Source organism: Lygodium microphyllum, chromosome 26, assembly GCF_053477565.2.
Source record: "Lygodium microphyllum isolate KBCC chromosome 26, Lygodium_microphyllum_v1.1.10, whole genome shotgun sequence".
Classification (NCBI taxonomy): Eukaryota; Viridiplantae; Streptophyta; class Polypodiopsida; order Schizaeales; family Lygodiaceae; genus Lygodium; species Lygodium microphyllum.
This window is the reverse complement of record NC_141160.1, coordinates 85871270-85894892: the sequence shown is the minus strand read 5'-3', so window position 1 is coordinate 85894892 and position 23623 is coordinate 85871270. Positions and strand designations below refer to the sequence as shown.

Here is a 23623-nt window from a genome sequence, read left to right as displayed (position 1 = left end):
TGGAAGTTGGCACCTTTTGATCCTTCTTGACTCTCTCCTTCTCTCCTACGTGTAGGGATCTCCTCTTGGAGCTTGATTTCAGCAGAGCTTCCGCAGCACTTGCACAATTCAAGGATTGGTGAGCTTTAACTTACACAGATCCTTGCAGGGTATACAACCGGCGAGCACTTGCACAACTCGGAAGTTGGCTTCTTTGATCTTTTTGATTTCTCTTATTCTCTCCTACACAATATGTGTAGGGCTCTCTTCTTGGTGCTTGATTTTAGCAGAGCTTTTGTAACACTTTGTGAGACTCGAACCTCCTTCTCTCTCCCTCTTGCATGCATGCAAAGTGATGCTTCCTTCACCTCCTCCACACCCAAGGAGAGCCTCTCTTTTATAGGCTCCAAGAGCTTCTCTTCTAGGAGAGAGACTTGAGTGCCGAGTGCCAAGATTGGAAATGTTGATCTTCATGCAAGATGTGGCCGTTTCAGAACCTACTCTGGAGCACTACTTTTGGAATATCTCTTTGTGCGTTGCTCGGATTTAGATCTCGCCGTTTTTTATAACTCTTTCAAGCTGTTTTTAGAGATCGGCTTTCTATTGCGAGATAATTTAAATATGGATTCACCATGTCTATTTTATGAAAATCAGCTTTTAAACTCTATTCTTAACTTATGGTCCATGCAACTGCCTTGAGCCATAGATAAGGAGAGTTTATTAGATTGCTACGCCAAAAGATAAACACTTGCACCCAAGGTAAAACAATAGCATGTAGTAGACCACTTGTGGTCCATACCGCTAGCCCTATCCAAATCACTCCAACCGGTAAGGATAAGATCAGAAGCACTTGTACCTATAGGATAGTAAATCCCTAGGTCAAAGGTCTCCCTTAAAAACCGGAGTATCCTCTGAGCAGCGTGCCAATGCACTTGCTCAGGCTCACTCATGAACCCATCCAAGAGATCCACAACAAAACATAGATAAATTCATATGTTGAGAAGCCAAATCAATGATCCAATCAGTTGACGGTAGCAGGCAGCATTCGCCAAAGGAGAATTTGAGTATGAAGTGGCCTTTCAATTCGGATCCATAGGAGTAGAAATGGACCTACAATTCTCCATCTCAAAAGTCACCAAGAGCTCCTGGACATATATCTGTTGATAGATAAAAATCCCCCTTTGAGTCTGATAAATCTCGTGGCCAAAAAAGAAACTGAGAAGGCCTAAATCGGTCATCTCAAACTTCTAATGTAAGGTTGCCTTCTTCTCTTCGACCTTCTGTGCATGGCCACTCGTAACAATCAAGTCATCAACATACAAAACAAATAGCACATGCACACCCGTTGAAGTGTGTACATAAAGTTGTGGATTGGCTCTAGAGTATTGATATCCCAACTTCTCCTGGAGGAAGGAGTTAGTCTTCTCGTTCCAAGCATGCGGAGCTTGCTTTAGGCTATACAAGGTCTTCTTCAACTGGTGAACCTTCCCATCGGAGGATGCAAAGCTAAGAGGCTGCTCTACATAGATCTCCTCCTTCAAGTTGCCGTTGAAGAAGGCGGACTTCACATCTAATTGAAAGACGGGCCATCTCCTATGGCCAGCCAAGGCAAGAACAACATGGATTGTCGCCATACGAGCAGTGGGGGCAAAAGTATCATGGAAATCAATGCTTGGGCGCCGAGTAAAACCTTTAGCAATAGGGCGGGCCTTATGTTTGTCCAAAGAGCCATCACTATGGTACTTGGCCTTGAAGACCCATTTGACACCAGTCACCTTCTTATGAGAGGGATGAGGCACAGGGTATCAAGTGCCATTCCTCTCAATAGCTTCCAACTCGGCTTCCATCACTTTCTGCTAATGATCAAACCATGAAGCCTCGTTCATGGAGGTAAGCTTTCTATCTTGCATAACACGGGACATCAAACAACAATTAGAGCAAACAAGCTTCGTAGAATGTGTCTGGTGCCTCCATGACCTCCGTGGTCTATCCTGCAGTTGCCACTGTTGGGAATAAAGCCCCTTGTGCCTTTAAATGTGCTCGGGTGTGAACATACCCTTAGCACTTGTACTTACACATGTATATCTATCTAAAAACCTAAAGGTACACACTTGTCATTGTACCTACAAATGTGCTCTCTCTCTATTTTGCTCTATCTCACTCTCTTTAAATGTGCTCGGGTGTGAACATACCCTTAGCATTTGTACTTACACATGTATATCTATCTAAAAACCTAAAGGTACACACTTGTCATTGTACCTACAAATGTGCTCTCTCTCTATTTTGCTCTATCTCACTCTCTTTGTCTCTCACTGCGCGTAACAACTGGTTGTCTCGATCTCCGTGCCGGACCCGTCACTACAAATTGATATCAGAGCAGCAAGGAGTGCACACTTCTCGAGACAAAGCAGATGGCAGGTGTTGCAAGAGTCTTAGGTGTACTCGACAAAAGTCAATAGTGGATAGGTGCAAAGAGCAGTCGGACCCCGTCACATCTTTAAAAAAAAAGGGGGAGATATTCTATTTCTTCAAAATCTCCTTGAATTTGCCTTCTCTCCTCTAGGTGTTCTCGTGCGCAAGCACAGTGTGCAAATCTGTGCAGGTTTAGGTCCAAATTCGGGGCTTTTCTCGAATTTGGGGATCTTAACGCAGAATTGGACAATTTGACTTAGAAATTGCAAAGTCGGTGCACATTTGCCCGGGAATTTGGGGGTTTTTCACATTTTAGTGAAATTCTTTCAATTTCACTGAAATTAGTATTTGTAGGACTTGGAAAATTTGGGGATTTGTCTAGATTTGGTGCGAGCAAGGTGCAATAGTGATATGTCTCAGAAATTGCAGGAATTTGTGACACTTTGTCCTCGACATTTGGGGCTTTTCATGTACATGCACAAGTTGGGCTGAAATTTACCCAATTTCTCGACATCGATGTACATTGGACCCTGTGCAATTTGGGGCTTTTGCAGTTTGGGAAAAATCTATGCAGCATTTGGTCAGTTTATGTACATGCAGGTTGAATTCCACGCAATTTGGACATCAACACTTGGTAAAATTTGGGGGTTTTGCTGAAGTTGCTCTATTTTGGCAAAATTGGCCTATTCTATGCATGACAGAGAAAATGCAGATGTGTGGTTGATGCTTTGAGTACAAAATTTTTGGGGCTTTTAATCTTGTGAGTCAAATTTTATGCCTGTGGGTACATGCACAACAGAAATTGCAGCTAAAATTTGGGATTTCTCATGTAATGTCATGCATATGCCCTTGGAACAGCTGTAATCAGTTGTTGAATGCTGTAGCACATGGTTTGGTGCTTCCGAAAATTTATTTACAGATCTGAAATCTGTGCTTCGATGTGGTCATTTATTGCTGGTTGGTACTTGTTTGTACCTTGGTCACGTGGGTGATAGTTTGGGCCTGCATTTGCTGGTTTTTTGGTCACATTTGGGCTGAAAATCATGGCTGGCAGCAATGACAGCAGTAATTTGATGCACATAAAGAAGCTTGAAGGAGCACATAACTTTGCAGTTTGGCAAAAGTAGTGCTATAATATCCTGTTGCAAAAGAAGCAGGCAAAGCCGATCAAAACCAAAGGGGCAAAGCTTGCGGACATGGAACAGGACAATTGGGACGAGTTAAATGAGCTTGTAGGTTCAACCATAGAGCTATCGATTTTTGATGCCTTGTTGTTCAACATTGAAGGTTTGGATTCTACATATGCTATATGGACTAGATTGGAAGAACTGTATGCACAGAAGAGTGCTGCAAGCAAAGTGTATTGGCTGAAAAAGCTTATGGATTTGCGTATGAAAGAGGGTACAACAATGTCTACTCACTTGAGTGAGTTTAACTCCATTTTCAGCCAGCTGGTTGCCTTGAAGTTCATGATTGATGAATTTAAGGCTACTTTCTTGCTTTGCACTCTACCAGAGAGTTGGGATATATTCAGGACTGCTATGAGTAATTCTAATGTGATCCTTTTGTATACTGATGTAGAGAGAGTGTTCTACTTATGGAAGAGATAAATTGGCAGAACAATGCATCCAGTAAGTCTTCCAGTGCTTTGCATACTAGGGACAGATCACAGCAAAAGGACAAATATGATAGCAAGGGACGCAGTAAATCACGTGGCAAAGATGTTGAATGTCATCATTGTGGCAAGAACGGTCACTTTAAACGTGAGTGCTACAAATGGAAGAAAGAGAAAGAAAAAGGCAAGAAGATAGATGATAGCAAGAAAGAGAAGAAGGATAGTTAGCTTAAGAAGAGCAGTGTAAAAATTGAAAAGGTGAATGTAGTCACTCATGACAATGATAGTGGGAGTGATGTACTCTTTGTGTCTTCACTCTTTGGTGCACATGCTTTACTTGCAGATACAAATGATGACATGCATACTTGGATTCTCGATTCAGGTGCTTCCATTCATATCACCCCTCATCGTGAGTGGTTCTCTGCCTATACAAGGGGTCGACATGGTGGTGTTCATCTTGGGAACAACTATGCATGTGAGATTGCAAGTATTGGCAGTGTGCAATTATAGTTTCAACATGGCTCTGTCTTTACACTTCAGCATATACGACATGTATCTCAGCTCAAGAAGAGCTTGATTAGCACAAGGCAACTAGATGATGGTGGTTTTCATACCACCTTTGGTGATGGAAAGTGAAAGATTTGTAAGGGATCAAAAGTGATTGCCAGAGGTTGTAAGAGTGATACTTTGTATTCACTTCATGTATCTAGTGTGCGTGACCATATTGTTGCCGTGATCGAGCAGCCAAGTGTTTCTTTGTGGCATGGTCGGTTGGGACACATGAGTCAAACATGAATGGAAGTGCTTTCTCGTTTGGGTTACTTGCCTTGTCTTCGTTATGCTAATTTTGAGCATTGTGATCATTGTATTTATGGCAAACATCCACAGATGTCTCATAAAAAGTCTCTTTCTTTGAAATCTTCTTCTCTAGAGTTAGTACATTCGGATGTATGTCAAATGTCAGAATTATCTTTAGGCGAAAGAAATATTTTGTCACCTTTGTTAATGATGCTACACGGAAGGTATGGGTTTACCCTATTCGAAGCAAGGATGAAGTGCTTGATAAGTTTAAAAAATTCTTGGCATCAGTTGAAAATCAAACAGATAAGACACTTAAGTGTCTTCGCTCTGATAATGGTGGGAAATATGTGTCCAAGGCCTTTTAGGTATTTTGTGACAGCAAAGGGATAAAGAGGGAGCTCACTGCCCCTCATAATCCGCCCCAAAATGGAGTTGCAGAGCGTATGAATCGGACCATACAAGATAAGGTCCGTACGATGCTGTCTCATGCTGCATTATCCCATGGTTTTTGGGGAGAGGCTGTTATGGCACTTGTTCACTTAATTAATTGGTCACCAAATAGGCCACCTTCATATGCTTATCTGAAAGTGTTTGGCTGCGAGGCTTTTGTGCACATTCGTAAAGAAAAACGCAGCAAACTTGAGCCAAAGTCTTGTAAATGCATTTTCCTAGGATATGGTGACGAGGGTGAAATGGGGTATAAATTGTGGGATCCTGAGAAAAGGAAAGTAGTACTTGGCAATGACGTTATCTTCTGGGAAGATTGCATGCATAAACAGCCCGAAAAGATTGAGGAGGTCCGTAGGGTTGTATTCCGAGAAGAAATACCTTTTGGACAGCAAAATGTGCCCACTGTACAGCAGCAAATACCTGCTGTAAATGAACCTGTAAATATAGGAAATGATGCTGGAAATGATCAGCTGGCTATTGTCCATGATAATGAGCCACTACATGTGCGGGAACAGCCAGGATAGCAAGTTGTTAATGCTGACTTGCAGGTTGAAATGCCAGGACAGCATGTTGAAAATGGAAATTTGTAGGAACAGCCAACAAACAATGACTATTGGGTTAGGAGATCGTCTAGGGCTGCTAGACATCTTGACAAATTTGTTCCTGGTGCAAACAATGTGGCTGATTATGTCATGTTGACAAACTGTGGTGAACTGTCTTGCTTCAAGGAAGTAATGGACAGACAGGACAACAAGAAATGGTATAAAGCCATGTTGTCAAAGATGGAATCTCTTGATAAAATAAGGCATTTGATACTTGGTGCAATTGCCTAAGGGGCAGAAAACACTTCCATGCAAATGGGTTTACAAGATGAAGGTCACTTTTGGTTCCTCACCAAAGCACAAAGCAAGATTGGTTGCAAAGGTGTACAAGCAGGAGCATGGAATTGACTTTGATGAGATTTTCTCTCTTGTAGTCAAGATGACTACATTGAGAACCATTTTGGGCTTGCTTGCAGTTGAGGATATGGAGCTTATACAGATGGATGTAAAGATTGTATTTTTACATGGTGATCTGCATGAGGACATATATATGCAGCAGCCTGAAGGATTTGTTGAACAAGGGAAAGAAAATATGGTATGCAAACTCAAAAGGAGTTTGTATGGGCTGAAACAAGCACCAAGAGAATGGTATCATAAGTTTGATACATTCACAGTCCCAAGGCTTTCATAGAGGTTAAGTGAATCACTGCTTGTATGTAGATGACATGCTGATTGGTTGTAGGGATACTCATGCCTTGGAATCACTGAAGCAAAGTCTTCATGGCAGTTTTGATATGAAGGATCTTGATGATGCAAATCACATTCTTGGTATGCAAATACTTAGAGATAGATCAAAAGGCTTACTCTATCTATCTCAGCAGGAGTATATCTCCAAGGTTTTGCAGCATTTCAATATGGAGGGGGGAGGGAAAACAATTAGGGTTCCGTTGCCTCCATATGTGAAACTTAGTGCAGAGGATAGTCCTATATTTGATGATGGGAAGGTTGAAATGACCAAGATACTATATGCTTCAGCTCTTGGCAGTTTGATATATATGCTATGGTTGCTACATGTCCTGACATTGCCTTTGCAGTGGGAGTGGTTAGCAGATACATTGCAAACCCTGGTAAAAAGCATTGGGAAGCAGTGAAAGGTATTATGAGATACCTCAAAGGCACAAAGGATTTGTGCATCTGCTTTGGAAAGCAGAAGGCATTTGTCATCGGCTTTACGGATGCAAACTATGCTGGTCATGTGGATTGCAGAAAGTCCACTTTTGGATATGTGTTTAGCTTCACAGGAGGAGCAATCTCTTAGATCTCTAGGCTACAAAAGTGTGTTGCACTATCTACTACAGAGGCAGAGTATGTGGTTGCTACTGAGGCATGCAAGGAGGCTTTATGGCTTTCACGTTTGGTGGGAGAGCTTGGCGTCACAGAGTTACATATTCTCCATTGTGATAGTCAGAGTGCTGTCATGTTAGTACGGAATCCTGTCTTTCATGCAAAGACGAACCACATACATGTAAAGTACCACTTTATTAGAGATGTACTTGACAGCAAGAGCATTGAGCTTGTCAAAGTGCATACAGATAATAATCCTGCAGATCTCACGAAGGGTCTTTCAGCAGAGCGGTTTGCTCATTGTCGATAGATGATGGGAGTTGGATAGATATATGCATTTCAGCTTTGCACATATCTAGAGGTTGATTCATTTTTCCTCTTAAGGCACATTGCCTTTAGGTGGGAGATTGTTAGGAATAAAGGCTCTCGCGCCTTTAAATGTGCTCGGGTGTGAACACACCCTTAGCACTTGTACTTACACATATTTATCTATCTAAAAACCTAAAGGTACATACTTGTCATTGTACCTACAAATGTGCTCACTCTCTCATTGCGTGTAATGATTGGCTGTCTCGATCTCCATGCCGGACCCGTCACTATAGCCACTTTTTAGGGATCCCCTTGATCCTTGAATTTGGAGCATGTCACGAGCCCAACAAGAAGGTCATATCTTGCCTTGTCGCTCTTTATTTGTTGAAGTTTTTGGAAGGTTCACCGACAATGGAGGAGCAATCAGTGAATCTGGTGGTTGGAAACTAAGCTTTTCATTCGAAGAAGAGTCCTCAAGAGGCACAATCCCAGAGGAATAGTCAATGGGGCTTAGCTATCATCGAGATCTCCAAGAAAAGGGTGGTTCTCCTCCTTTGGGTTTGAACCTCCACGAACCGAACATCATGGCTCGTGTAGATATCCTGCTTAAGAGGATCATACAATTGGTAGGCTTGAGACTGCGAGCTATAGCCCACAAACACTTGTCTTTGGAAGTTGCTTCAAATTTGTCACATTGTGTCTTTGGGATATGAACAAAGGCATCACACCCAAAAACCTTGAAATAAGAAACATCTGGCTTTGACCCAAAGTACGCCTCATACGGAGTCATACCAACAACAACAAAAGAAGGGGAATGATTAAGGATGTGAATTGTAGTAGCCACAGCCTTAGCCCATACCCACTAAGGTGTTTGATGATGCTCCAGCACGGTGTGAGCTATCTCGATTACAACGATTTTTCCACTCCAAGATGCCATTCTTTGGAGGGGTGTTTGTATTGGCAAACTACTGGTGAATACCATGATCTGCACAAAAACGAGCAAACTCATTAGAAACAGATTCTCCGCCCTTATCCGATTGTAAGGTCTTTAGCTTCCGGCCCTATCAGTTCTCCTCAAAGAGCAACCAATACTTAAAGTTAGAGAAAGCCGTCGACTTTAGCCTTAAGAAATAGTCTCATGTCATCCTGTTGTAATCATCCACAATTAGCTTGAAATACAAGCTTCCTCTAAGGGACTTTGTTTTTATCGGTTCATGAAGATCGGTAGAAACAAGCTTCAAGGGTATTGAAGACCACCCAAAAGCCTTGCTGGGAATAGCATCACAAGTCTGATTTCCATAGATGCAAGATACACAAGGTTGTTGGCTCACCACAATATTTTGTAAACCTCGAACAAGTTGTCCCTTTGATAGCTTTTGAAGGTAATTATAATTGAGGTTGCCAAACCAAGCTGTCATGAAGACATGCATTTTTGAAACCTCACTTAATTTTTAATCACATGATTAAGTAAATGTTGCATATGTGAGGTGCAACTGGGGTTAGAGTAAATTTACAAGCTTGGGATTCGAGAAAATCACGGGATGCCAAAGGCAAAAGTTGCTATAAGTTATGTTGCATAGGTACTTGGTGGTATCTAGTGTCAATTGTTGGCCTAGGTCATTCATTTGGCCATAAGTGTCAGTTGGTGACACTAGAGATGTGGCGTTTAATGGTACCTAACGCCAATCTAATGGTCAAAGATGGCATAGATAGACTCGAGAGTGAAAGATGCCTAGCCAATTTAATTATTGGTCAGTCATATTATTTTTTTGGGCACTTAAATAATTATTAGATTAATTTTCAGTAATTAAAGGCTGAAAATTAATATTTAATGATGGATAATGTTGAAAAAACAATTTTGGAAGGTTGCCACTTTGCAAACTTGCCCATACAATTTGGTAAAAGGCTAAAGAAGAGGAAAAACGAGAGGATTCTTGCTGTTTTAAATATGGGACAGCTGTGAGCAGCCATGGCCAACCTATTTTTATTAGCCATTGCAGTCAGCCACGAGTGAGTTTTGAGGAGGCGATTGTAGATTCAGACCCTCCATAGTTGGGGGATTCCATCCAGGTACAAGGTGACAGCTGATTTGGATGTCTCAGTTGTAGGTGATATCATTTAATACTATTGTGGTAGGGCAGGAGATGCTGCATTTGACTGATTTTCAATCATTCTTCATGATAAAACTTTGAAATTTCTCTCTCTATAGCTTTCTCTCTCATCTCCCAGCCATTTCATAGCCTTGCTCCAAAGATCTTAGCGTTTGGACCCTTGAAGGTTGAGAAATTGCAAATTTCTCTACTGTAAACCCTAATATACAACAGAAATTAGGGTTTAGCAATATCTTTGGGTAGCGGGCCAGAAATTGGAAGCTCCATTCTCCTCATAACTTGAAGAAAGAACCTGTCTCGATTATTGATCAAGAATTCAAAAAGAATCCACATCAAATTTGACCATAAGGCCAAGGGTATAAATCTTGTGCATTGAAAGAAGGTGATACCTCAAAGCCAGCACATAAAGTACCTCAGATGTATGGGCACGACCACGTCTATCTGGAATAAGATGCATGTTGCCCCGTCCCTATATAGGAATAAACGAATTGTCACCAATGAGAATTTGGTGATATGAAGGTCGTAAGTGAGTAACACTGGTTGATGAAAGAGTCATATGTTGGGAGGCACCATCGTCAACAATCCACTCCTGAGTGTATGGGGCCGTCAATGCAACATCTGAAGCCATCAGGGGCGAGTCCTAAACCACCTTCAAATGGAGGAAAGTAGCTGACAAGGGAGCAACCACCACTTTGCAATCCTTTGAAGATTTCTCCTTCTTTTGCTTCTTCTTTCTTTGCTTGTCGGGGCAATCCTTTTTCTAGTGACCTATTTTGCCACAAATGTGACAAGTAGATTGCTTATCTTTGTCCTTCTTAGATTTGTCCTCCTTCTTTTGGTCCTTCCTCTTATTCTAAGAGGATTGACTAACCAAGGCCTTAGATTTTGAAGCATTGGTTCCTTTCAGTTGCTCCTCTTGGTCCAAGATCATAGGAACCAACTCTTCCCATCGAAGAGTCTTAGATTGCCCTAAGGCAATCAAGGCGGAATAAAAACCACTAAAGCGGGGCGGTAACTATGAAAGGAGAGTTATCGCCATGTCTTTAAAAGTAATCACCTTCTCAGCATGAGGATGGATAGCCTTCGTAACAAGCTCTGCCAAATCATAGGACTCTAGAATGCCAAGCTTCATGACCCGCCAGATGCGGTAGTTCTCACTATCGAGCTTTTGATGTGATGGAAGAGCTGGTACGACATTCATCTTTTGGTCCATGATCGCTTGAAACTTTGTCTCAGCCTCGAAAGACACCTTCACCTACAATGCCTGCACAAAACACAAAGAGAAGCCCCCTTTGATTGTGAAAATACAACTTGCTAGGACTACATTTTGCTCATTCTGCTCCTTTACTTGCTAGAGGCGATGAAAATGTAACATTTGCACTTGAAGGCCAAAAACTCAGCCTTCCTCCTCTTGGAACAATAACAAACAGCAGCAACTTTACCAACTTTGCTCCTTTTTTTTGCACGCCCACGCTTGCTTCAGCCTTGTTCCGATGCGTATTCCTCCTACTTGCCCTCAAACGCTGGAAATATAGTCTTGTGTCTCGTTAAAGTCTTTCTTCAGATGAGTTATTCACTCAATCTGTCCGTCTTCACTACTCTGATACCATGTGAGAGTGCAGCGATGCGGAAGCATGGGACTAAGACTAAGAGAGTAGGGTAAACAGGAAGAGAGAGAGAGAAGAACGAGAAGACCTGTTGTATAAAGTATGCTGAATACAAAGGAATGATGATATGTACACGGGCATAGTCCTTATGTGTGCGTATCTTGACCTCAACAATATCTCCTTGTTGGACACCTCGAAGTCAGTTGCAATCTGCCCAAACTTTACGCTGCAATATGCAACTACAAGAATAAGTATGTGTTGGTGTCAGGCTATTTATATTTGTTGAAAAAGCAAAAAACATTGCTAGGTTGGCTGCATTAAATACAGTCTATTGTACTGAAAATTGGCCAATTGTATTGCGCAATCCGATTGAACTACCATGTGGCAGTCCGACTACAACTTGTGTTTCTGGCTGTTGACATGGCACTGACATATGAAAAAAATTGCTCTGCACACCGAAACACTCTCATATGATTGCTTGGCTGGAAAAATGCATATGTACATAGCCTAATTGAGAAAAATGCTTGCTTGGGGGATGATAATCTCTAACAATTACAACAAGCATAAAATTTACATAAATTGAGAATGCACACGTTACCACTTTGATCTTGGATATTAGACATCTTGTTGGTTGGCCTCAAAATTGGCACCCCTTGCGGTATTTCTTTAAATTTTAGTACAATGGATGAAGTACAACTAAGATCCTTTGACCTCCTTTGCTAATCCAAGTGTCACTTGTTGCCAACATTGACTAGTAAGCCTTCAAACTAGTTTGCTAGGGGATTGGCATTTATCTTGCTCCTTGAAAGACATATTCAGCCCCAAATTTAATATTGGTTGGTTGGCCTCTTGAATCTCCTTGAAATTCCTCAATTTCAAATGTTGGAATTTAAGTCCTAGGTCCTTAATTTTGAGCACACCCCCCTTATATATGTTGTCATTTACAATAGTATGGCCTTCGGCTTTTGTCACGTACTCTTGGAGGACACTAAATCGTTGTAACGTGCTGTAGGCATGATCCTTGGTGGTTGCAAATCACATGAATAATATCCCCTTACTCTCTAACAGCCTTATTCTCTTTCACAATCGTTGGAATAGACTTCCACTAATCCCCAAAAACGGTTTTTTCACTTGCATGGGAAAGTTTTGCCAAGTGGATGGAACCATGAAACCAGCCTTCCTTCTTGGAATGAGTGGTGATAACCTGATTTAGTAGTTAATTACAGCAATAAATAAATGCACATAAAATGAAACACACACTTTACCATAACATTCTTGAATAGTAGACACCCTGTTGGCCCCAAAATTGACACCCCTTGCCGTATTTCTTTAGCTTTCATTCAATTGGAAGGAGTACAACTCGAGATTCTTTAATCTCCTCCTGCTAACCTATTGCTCTTACTGTCATAAATGACCAGCAAGCCTTTTGGGTTAATTTGCCCCTTGATTCACCCAGGATTTCTTCTCCAATTTGACCCTTGGCTGGCCAAATGCTGCCCCAAATCGATTTGGGATGGGCTGGCTCCTGAATTCCTTTGATAATCTTCAATTATCAGCTGCTGATTTCAGTCCCTTGAGCCTTCAATCTCTGGCACGGATCCTAAGGTGGTTGTTAAACCCTAATTTCTGTTGTAAATTAGGGTTTATTGCAGAAATTACAGATCAGCCCACCGAAAATGGCCGAAATCTCCTCCAAATGGCTGAGAATGGCTGAGCATAGGCTGAAGGAGATGAGAGAGTGTTGTAAAGAGAGAGAATTTTGAGATTTGTCGCGAATAGCTGATCAAAATCAGTTTTTGCTGCCTTGCTGTACCAGTCCCAAACGGATGCACCAACAACAATAGGAGCATTAGAGACTGTGATCTTCAGGAGAAAGTGCATCAGCAGCAATTGCCAGCTTCCCAAGGTCAAGAATATGCAATCTCCATTACCAAAATGGTCTCTAATGGCTGGGAAATGGACCCAAAAGTTGGTAGCAATAGTCCAACATCTCTTCCCTACAACTCCAAAATGAAAAAACGAGATTTTCCTTTCTCTTCGGCCCTCTTTAGCCTTTCACCCACTTGCATGGGAAAGTTTTGCCAAGTGGCAGCTTTCTTAATCCATTTTCAGCAATTTTCAGCCATTTAATTAATTTTCAGAATTAATTAATTCTGAAAATGAATTCAGCCCTTAATCCATACCTAGAAAATTGACCTTGCTCATCCAAAAATTAATTGGCTAGGCTGTTTGCAACCCAAAGTGGTCCCATGCATTAATTGACCCTTGGACAAGCATTAATCCATTATTTAATGTCTAGTCCCTAGTGTCACCACTCACTGATACTTAATGGCCAATTAACGGTCCTAGTAACAAACTGACACCAAAATTCACGTACAATCTAACTAGTGTAACTTGTCAGAACTTTTGCCTTTGACACCCATCTTTTTCACAGGGTCCTTCGGCCTTCAACTGTGAAAAAGTAGCTTGCATCCCAATGTGCATCTTTTAATTGCACATTTGATTAATCCTTTAATCAAATGTCAATTAAACATAAGAAAAGTATCAAATTTTTACGTCCTCGTGACACGTCTAATTCCATTTTTTTGTACTATTTAGTTGTTTAAATTAATTCTAAAAAATGATTCTTAAAAACCGATTTAATAATTTCTTTGATGTTTTAACAAAGTCCCATCAGCCAATAATCAAATTGGCTAGGTCAAATTGTCTTTCAAGTGTCCTCGAGAAATTATTGACTTTTAGAGTGACACTCATTAATTATTAATGCCTAGTCCTTAATGTCACCGTTGACATTAGTGGCCATTAAATTGGTCTAGGCCCAAATTTGACATTGGTCATATATAAGTTATTACAACTTTTATCTGTGGCATCAAATGATATTTTGGGGTGTAGGTCCCACATTGTGAAATACTTAACTTGCACCTCACATGTGCTACTCACGTTAGTACATTTAAGTAACTTTTAATCAAATGCTGAGCTAGCAATAAAATTTCATGTCCTCGTGATAGGACAAGGGTTTGTCTACAACCTTGAAACAAAATACAAATAAGAGTGAACTGTTTGCATGAAAACATAGGTAGGAGAAGATCAATTCTTGCAATAAATGCGTCACCCAGGTATGAATAGTGTCCTTCCGGTTGAAAAGATGTCCATCCAATGAATTGAGTGGTTCTTGTAGTAAACATTAGTGGGATAGTAGCGATTTGTGCTTAGAAGGTATCGCCTCGAGTAACACAAAATACAACCTAATAAGGGCTGCCCTTACAAAAGGCAAGGTGGAAAGGGTAGTATGTAGGCTGCCCTTGATCGATTGTAGATGATGCCTATTCACCAAAACAATGGACAGATCACTCCTCTTTATAGATCTCTAGTCTCCACACATATTTTGGATACCATGTGAGAGTGCGTGATGGAAATGAAAGTGAACATGAAGAGGAGACAGAGAGAGAATGTAGGTGAGAGAAGGACTAATTTATTGTTGAAGGTACAAGGTTGCAATAATCAGCCCCAACACGTAGCTCTGTATATTAGTGTGGGGGCCAAATGGTAGTTGGGGAATAAGAGAATGGGGAGGGTTGGCGGATCACAAAGGATCAATGATGAAATAATGAGAGTGGGAGGGTAGGCGGTCTATGTATAGGCAAATTGGGGCCACAATTGGTAATCAAAGTGGCCAAGCTCAAAATGTTGCTACCAAGGACAATCAAAAGTACTAAAAGAAAATGCAGTAATGTGTCATTCATCTAAGTACCTAAAGTATATAAAATGATAGACAAGTATAATGTTAGAGCTCTTAATGTCCTTATTTGACTTAGATTGCGGCTCATAGTGACCACAAATGCCACATGATTGCTATCTCATAGCGAATTGTGGAAACTTTTATCTTTTGTATTCAACATTAAGTTTACTAGTCTTTAGCATTACTCTCTCTCTCTCACACACACACACACACACACACATACACATTCATTGTTTTCTATTTAGTCTTGTCATTTACTTCTATATCGTACTACTTGGACAAAGGTGAGAGGTCTTGGAATAGTGAAGGCGCATTAAAGCTAGGCCGACTAGTGGAAAGAGTGGTAGTGGACTTGATAGTATCACTATACTTAAACAAGATCAGGAGGATGTAAAACCAGCCTTTCTACTTGGACATGGTAGGTATTAAGTGCTAATTATGACACAAAATTCACGTAAACTGAAAATGCACGCTTTACCAATTTAATCTTAGACATCGGACACCTTGTTGGTCTCAAAACTTTTGCCACTTTGTAGTATTTTTTTATCTTACATTGCAAATGGAAGGGGTACAACTAAGATCCTTTTATCTCCTTCGTTAATCCAAGTATCTCTTGCTATCAAAACTGACCAACAAGACTCTAAACCATTTTGCGACTTGGTTTGCTTGGGGATTAGCCTTCACCTTGCTTTCTGAAAGACATATTTAGCCCCAAATTTGATATTGGTTGGCCGACCTCTTGAATCTCCATGAAATTCCTTGATTGTAGTTGCTGGAATTTGAGTCCTAGGCTCTCAATTTTGAGCATGCATCCAGAGATGGTTGTCAAGCCCTAATTTTTGCTGTAAATTAGGGTTTACGATAGAGATCGACTGAAATCTCTTTCTTTGATGGCTCAAATTATTGGAAAATACTGAGATAACTTGAGAGACGGTTGGGGGATAAGAGAGAATGTTGTGGAGAGAGAAATTTCAGAGTTTCATAACAAGAAAGACTAAAAAGTTATTGTTGCCTTGCTCAAACAACTACAACTTAGAACTACTAGAAAGAATGATGTCCTCTCTTGTATACTGTCACTTGCACCATAAGGACCTTGGATTGTTGTCACCTGCACCTGGAGGGTTCCAAACTACTGTCATTGTTATAGGATTGATCCCCAGTGGTTGCAAATCACATCAGCCGTCTCTCCTTGCTCTCCAACACTCCTCTCTTGTAATGATTAGAATAAACTTCCACCAATCCCTAAAACACTTTTTCCACTTGCATGGACAAGTTTTGCCAATTGGTAGCCTTCTAATTCCATTTTCTAGCATTTTTTAGTTTATAAAATTAATTTTCAGAATATTAATTCTAAGAATTAATTTAATAATTATTCTAGTTTTAAAAAAATTAATTCCGCTTGCTAGTAAATAAATTGGCTAGATGAATTTGTTTTCCAAGTATTCTTCGGCAGTTATTGGCCCTTAGATTAGCATTAATTATTTAATTAATACCTAGTCTCTAATGTTACCTTTGATATTAGTGGCCAATAAATTGGTCTAGGTCAAAATTTGACATTGGGTACCACCTAGTACTCGTCAAGCATTAACTATTTTGAGTTTTTACTTTTGACACTAATAGATATCTCAGGGTCTCGCGTTCGATATTGTGAAATAATTAACTTGCATCTCACATGTGCAAGTGACATTTGCACATTTGATTGACTTTTAATCAGCTGCTAAGCAAAGGAAAAAAAATTTCATGTCCTCGTGAGGCCATAAAAAATAAAGTATAAATTGATCATGAATTGACCACTTGCTGGTCTGATAACTGATCATAAACTACTTTAAAGGTGATCCCAAACTGATCACAAACTGATTGCAAAAACTGATTAGTAACTAATGCAAAATGGATCCTAAAAGTGACCATAAACAGTTCTCAAATTGATCAAAAATTGAGCTGAAATTGATCCAAAATTTTCCCTCAAAACTGAGGCAAAAACTCGTGCCAAATTGATCATGAACTGATGCAAAAGTATAGTTTCAATGCCCAAGTGAAACTCGTACTCATGTGTATATATCTCACAGTGACTAGTACATTGAGTAGTGACCTCATGGCGGATATAGTGTCATCACAATATCTTGGATCCATGCTGAATACACTCAAGATTCACTAATACGAGAGCTATCTATGATTGGCAGAGTGGAATTGATGCAAAAACTCATACCAAATTGATCATGAACTGATGTAAAAGTATAGTTTTAATGCCTAGGCGAAACTCATACTCGTGCATACATCTCACAATGACTAGTACATTGAGTAGTGACCTCATGGTAGATATAGTGTTAACACAATATCTTGGATGCATGCTGAATACATTTGAGATTCACTATATACGAGAGCTGTCTACAATTGGTAGAGTGGAACTGCTACCTCCCCTTAAGGACCAAGCAATGCTTTGGACCCTTTGCTTTGCTGAACTTGAATGAGCCCAAATCAAAGTCGGCTCTAATTGAAAAGCATCTCAATAAAGTCACAACAACCAAGAATGGTCTACCATGTCATTCTCTTCCATCCATTTTGCACCTATTGGTCGAACAATGTTGAAGTTTCACTAAGAAGCATATGGAAACTTTCTCTCCAACTTTACTTGCCTTGAAGCCTTCACTAGGTTGTAAGCTTTTTTTTCCCCCTTAAGCATTGTGATGCTTTACACTTTCACATTGTTACAATTCCAACTTAAGTAATATGCAACATTTCATCCAGTTGACTAGCCACTCATGCGTACTTGACATGCTAGCAGCACCAAATGCATTAGGAAACATTATTGTTTTCATGCTTTGGACCATTGCAATGTGATTGTGCATGGGAATTTACTTAGAGAAGAGCATTGCTCCCTCACAACACTGGATGGTGGAGGAAATAAGCATCCCCTCTCACCCTAAGATGTCTATATCAATGGGGGAAAGGAGAAGCACCCAAAGAATAAGAGTGAGATGTATGTGTAGCTGAAAACTTGTAAAACAAGTAGCCTCCAAGGTCACTGCAAAAGGCAATAACTTTGTCTTAGAAGAAGAAGAGTCCATGCTATTCCAAGTGTGAGGTGTCACCGAAGAAGGGCAACCAAGATAAGGAGTGTTGAAATATTCAAGTCTATACATGGATCAAATCGGTAGATCTTGTAGGGATGGGTGCCAAAACTGAAAACACAAGTAGCAAAAAAACCACATACGACCATAAAATATGCACATCTCTAGTTTGATTGAAAATATTGTTAGGTGTTTTTGATGGTGTGTGAGATTTGTTTTGATTTTTAGGTATTCCCACCACCAATAGCTACACACGCCATAGGAACGTAAGAGCAAAAATGTGTAGTGGAACAGAGAAACCTTGGCTAAAGCACGCACGCCTTGCAAGAGTAAAAGTGGGACTATGATGAGTATCCATGGCATTAGAATTGGAGCAAGGCTCCATGATTGTTGGACCAAAGGGTCTCTAGGAAAAGTGGGCTCAGTTGGTTTTGGCTGCACGCTAGATGTAGATGGCAATTGTAAAGGAGATAATGACTCATAAAGTCTATGCTCAAGGGAGACAAGGAGTGCTTGAGGACCAAAGCCCAATGTTGTGGCATTGGCAGGCAAATCAAATAACACCTTGGGTGTAACAGGGGTGGCCTGGAGAACCAGTCCAAAAGCGAGCTGTTTAGCGGGTCTCTCCTCTTGGTGTGGAGGATCTTCTCTTGGTTGTGGAGGCGGGGTAGAAGCGCCCTCACTTGATATTTTTTACCAATCTGGTTTCAATCCTAGAGGGTAGTTACTTTGTTCCTCACTGGCTCAGTTGGTTTTGGCTGCATGCTGGGTGTAGATGGCAATTGTAAAGTAGAAAATGACTCATAAAGTCTATGCTCAAGGGAGACAAGGAGTGCTTGAGGACCAAAGTCCATAGTTGTGGCATTGGCACGCAAATCAAATAACCCCTTGGGTGTAACAGGGGTGGCCTGGAGAGCCAGTCCAAAAGTGAGGTGCTCAGCGGGTCTCTCCTCTTGGCGCGGAGGATCTTCTCTTGGTTGTGCAGGCGGGGTAGAAGTGCCCTCACTCGATATTTTTTACCAATCTGGTTTCAATCCTAGAGGGTAGTTACTTTGTTCCTCACTATACTTTTTTTGTTTCAAGTGACATAGACACTCCAATTTGGCACTAGTATATGAATGTTATCCATGGCACTGAGTATCATATGCAATTATTGTATGTGGCAGTTTTTATGCATGTCATTATATATTGCAGTATATCAGTAACTGTAGTGGGAATACATATATGGTGGGTTAACATTGGCCGGTAGTGCAATGTTTTTGGAAATAAAACTGGTGCAGTTCTAATGTAAGGAGGATGAGTGGCAGCCTATGAGAGTAGAGTTTTGTATGGTGGTGAAGAATGTCCATACTGCTGCACATGCAAAGAGTTCGAGCAAGTTCATAATTTGGAAGCAACACAAGAAAGTCATTTTTAAGTGCGGATGCACGAAACATGCAACTGAATGTGATCAGCGAGTCCTCCCTTTGTTGTGTAATGTCAGACAGATCTAATCTCAATACCTAGCCAATCTAATCTATTATTTAAGGATAGATTTCTTTTCTTACACCTATACGGATGAGTTACTACTTTTATGGGTTCAAATCAGGATGTACTGTCTTTTATAGATGGAACTCTTGGTCCTTGAACTGACATTTCTTAGGCTAAGGCACAGTCTGCTTCCTAGTGTGTAGAAACATTCAATGCTGTAATTTGAAGAGTTCATTTATAGAAGTTGGGGTTGCCCAAGAACTGAAACTTTTGGCTGCTTGTTTCTGCATAAGAGAGGGAGAGGAGAGAGGGTTTTATTCATCCTTTTTTTTTTGTTCTTTTAAACCAGGACAAAAACGTGGTAACCGTGTTTAGCGCTCCAAATTATTGTTATCGATGTGGCAACATGGCAGCCATTATGGAGATCGATGAATCCATGCAGAGATCATTTCTTCAGTTTGAGCCAGCGCCTAGGCAAACTGAGCCTGACACAACTCGAAAGACACCTGACTACTTTTTGTAATCTGTTCTTTCCTGGTAATAGCTAGACAGAGATAATCAAGTTTGTGCATTTTGTTCACAGTTAGAGCTGGTTTTAAGGCCAGTAGTATCTAAATGCTATTTGCTAATTTCTGATTAATTCTGCAGTCTATGATTACAAGTGTCATAAGGGCTGTGTAATTTTGCGGTCATGAGGACATCTTAGCTCAACATAAGAATTATGCTAGGTTCTTTTCTGTTTTCCATTGTAGGGAACAGACGAAGGAGATGACAGTGATTTTTAGTGATGTAATATTTTTAGTTTCGCACAAGGTGGCAGGCATTAATAATATATTTGTCACTAAAGGACATGTATGTCACATAAAATCAAAGGCTTGATTGAAGATGTTGAGTAGAACTTGTTCTTGTAATCATATTTGCGGCATAGCTCTGATGTTCCATAGTGGTTCCCTTTTTCATTAAGGAGTTTGAATCAATAAATTGGAATATTGACAATGGTCCTGGGCATTGTAGAATCTCTCTCTCTCACACATCAAACTCATGAACATGAGCAAATGTTCTTAAAGGGCAGAGTTCAGGTTTGTCCTGTGAACTGCAGGAGGATGTTTCAAGTAGGTTCTCTCTAAATGTCTTCTCAATAAACTTGTGCATGTGGAAGGAACCCAAAAATGTGCAATCCATGCGAAGCTGTACATTGTAAAGTAACATGTTGCAGATGTCTGAATGTCTTCTACACCCTTGGCATATCCAGTCACAGAATTGAGAACCAATTCATTAAATGGTTATGGGGTGCAGTATTTTGTCCAGGGGCCCTTGCAGTAAATGCACTAGTTCGTATTACTTGTAAAATGTCATAATCAGAACTGGGGCCTCTTGTGCGAATGATAGGCTGCCTTGTGACACCAAGCTGTTGTGGAGCACAGCTTCATGAGGGAAGTGAAGTTTTTTACTGCAGTAGCATGGAGTGAAGCTGGTACAAGGGGCCTTGCAACAAATGCACTAGTTGGTGTACTTCTATATCGACTTGATGGAAACTAGGGTTCCTTGTATATCATCTTGATAGAAACTAAAGCTCCTTGTGTGGATGCTTGGTTGCTTTGTGGTGCGAAGTGGCTCCATGAGAGAAGTTAGGGTATTCCATTGCAACTTTGCTTGCCTTGCTTTTTCCCACACATTGTAGTCCTCTTTCCTCATCTTTCTCTTATTTCTCTCAGCTCTTAATTCTCTCCCCTTCCCCTTTTGTCATTCTTTCACTTTTCTCTCATCTTGTCTTCATATTCTCTCTTTGTTTCTGTCCTTTATTTGTTTGTCACTTTATATGCTCTCTTTAATTCTTCATTCTCTCTCTTTTTCTTCTCTTTAAATTTCCTTTGCTCTTTAATTTTTTCTTCTCAAAACGTTTCTTAAATTTTCTTTCTTCTCTCTTCCATTTTCTAAATTTTCAAACATTTGGGGCTTTGTAGGTGTCTTGGTGTTGGAGCCAAATTTATTGGTGAGAAAGTCTGCAAAGTTGCCACCAATATGGATTTTGATAAGTTAAACTTGCTCATCCTCAAGGGCTTGACAAATGAAGCGATGCTTCACTAATATGTGCTTAGTTTTTCGCATGAAACAAGATTCTTTACCAACATGATGACATTCTAGGACATTGAGTAATGGTGATTCAATCGTAGTTTAGTGATTCCTTACATACTTGGTGATGATCCCTCACATGTCTGGCATGGTGAGTGTATTATCTCGTCTAATATTTTATTTTAATAATATGAAGATTTCTTATTGTTACATTCTCTCTTTTATTTGTCTTTTTTGTGTTTGTCTTATAGGTTTTCACTTGAAAGTTGTGAAGGTTTGAAACAATTGGGTGCTTTCTCTTTGGAGCATAACACTTAATATCAAAGCCACACTATTGTGAACCTAGCTAATTTGATTGAGGAGCAAACTCATGGTTATAGAGATTTTGAAAAAACATGCAGTTTATTTGTATGTACTAACCAGGTTGTGAAGGGCAACAAAAGAAGCATGTTTCCTTGCGCATGTGATGACTTGTGGCAGATGCTTGCAAAAGGGTTTCTTGGGATGATTCTCTTTGTATTAGCATGAAAGTCAACTCATCAGATGTGAGGGGATTGGAAAATAAGCCACTTCTTTATACTTCAATATGACTTGATAGAGATTAACAAAGTTGGCTTCATAGCTTTCAATATAATAAACATTCTCTAATGTATTTGTAAATTGCTCAATATACGAGTGTAGAGTATTATTACATCATGAATCAAAAATTCTTGCATGAAAATGATTGTTATATTTGTCACATGTATTGTGGAATGAAAAAAGGGTACATAGTATAGAGAACACCATATTAAAAATATTTAAGTGTGTTTACAAAGGTTGAAATTATAGATGAGATTTGGTTATCAAGACTTGTAATTCTTAATTGCTAGAATGGTAACCAATTTCATATCCAATAGATAGACAAAATAATTTCTTTTGTTATAAGGGATAAATACATGGCTTATTTTTGGGATGATTGGTTATTTGGGAGAGAAGATTTCCCTAATACAATCTAGGTATGGTATTTGGATACATCCATTGGGTAATAGTCTGGCTTTGAAGAATGGATATCTAAAAATCAGTACTTTAAAGGAAGATGAGGAAGTGCATCTTTGACGTAATTGCAGCATTTAGAGTGACCAACAACTATAATTCGGTTCGTTGGGATGCACCAAGCAGTGAGCATTAGTGTGCATTTGAGCTTTGCCTTTTTGTTTCCAAGGAGAGCTTTTAAGAGTACACTTCAAAAAAAGGAGGGATCTTGTGAGATTTTAAATTTGAAAGAAAGAGTTTGGTAAAAAATGGGACTTAAGTTGAACAAGATAAGCTCTTTAAAAGGTCTAAAAGTGAGCCACTAAGTATATTAGAGCAATGTTTTGAAGATTTACAACTCTTCTTTCCATGGTAATAGTATAGGCCTTGGTAAGAAAATTCTAATGAAATGACTCACAAATAGCAAACATTAGTTACTGGTGTGGGGTGAGGGGTGCAAAAAATGTTGAAGGTATCCTCGTAAGCCCCTCAAAAAGAAGTCTACATATTAGGTAGAACAACTTCTCGTACCTAATTTATACCATGACAATTAGATATCGATTGTACATATATGGAAGAGGCTTGGAGAGGGGGGTGAAAAAGAGTCCCTACTATGAATTGTGGGAGATGCTAACAAGAGGGAAAATCAAGAATATAAGAAGCATTGGAGGAGTAAGACAAAGCTTACAACTCAATCAAAGAGAATGAAAAACAACAAAACACAAGCACACAATCTTAAGATTGACTATAGTAGATTGTGTACATATTAAAGGCGAACAATTTTGAGTGGTCATCAATGTGGTATCATTATTATAGTGTATATTCTATTGGCCTATATTTGGATTGTAAGTACACAATCATTATGCACTCTTACTAGACTATTTTGTATAAGATAGTCATAGTTCAAAAAGGCTCACTACTCTTTACATGGCAGCTTTATAATTCCTTTGATTGCTATGATAAAATTTTAGATGGTTTCTACTTGGATGAATCTCTCATAAAATGGATTATATAATTGATTTTTTTTTTCAAATCCAGCCAATAAAATAAGGGGTCATTCTTTAGCATATCAAGCCATACTTTCACGCTTTG

The 23623-nt window shown here is 39.8% G+C and overlaps 1 protein-coding gene across 2 annotated transcripts in view; it reads left to right on the top strand.

The window, feature by feature from the left end:
- The window catches only part of LOC148013496 (serine/threonine-protein phosphatase PP2A-2 catalytic subunit), a 36594-nt gene extending 14676 nt beyond the window's left edge, over positions 1-21918 (top strand). The window contains exons 6-8 of one of the 2 annotated variants that reach the window (XR_015688823.1): positions 19797-19984; positions 21412-21671; positions 21772-21918. Coding sequence is in view for 1 of the 2 variants with exons in the window: in XM_087667787.1 (XP_087523913.1) it covers positions 19797-19970 (174 nt within the window). In the remaining variant the exon portion in view is untranslated. Of the gene's footprint in view, positions 1-19796; positions 19985-21411; positions 21733-21771 lie in introns of those variants that run through there. The other variant, XM_087667787.1, reaches the window with a different exon arrangement.
- The last annotated feature ends 1705 nt before the right edge of the window (positions 21919-23623 follow it).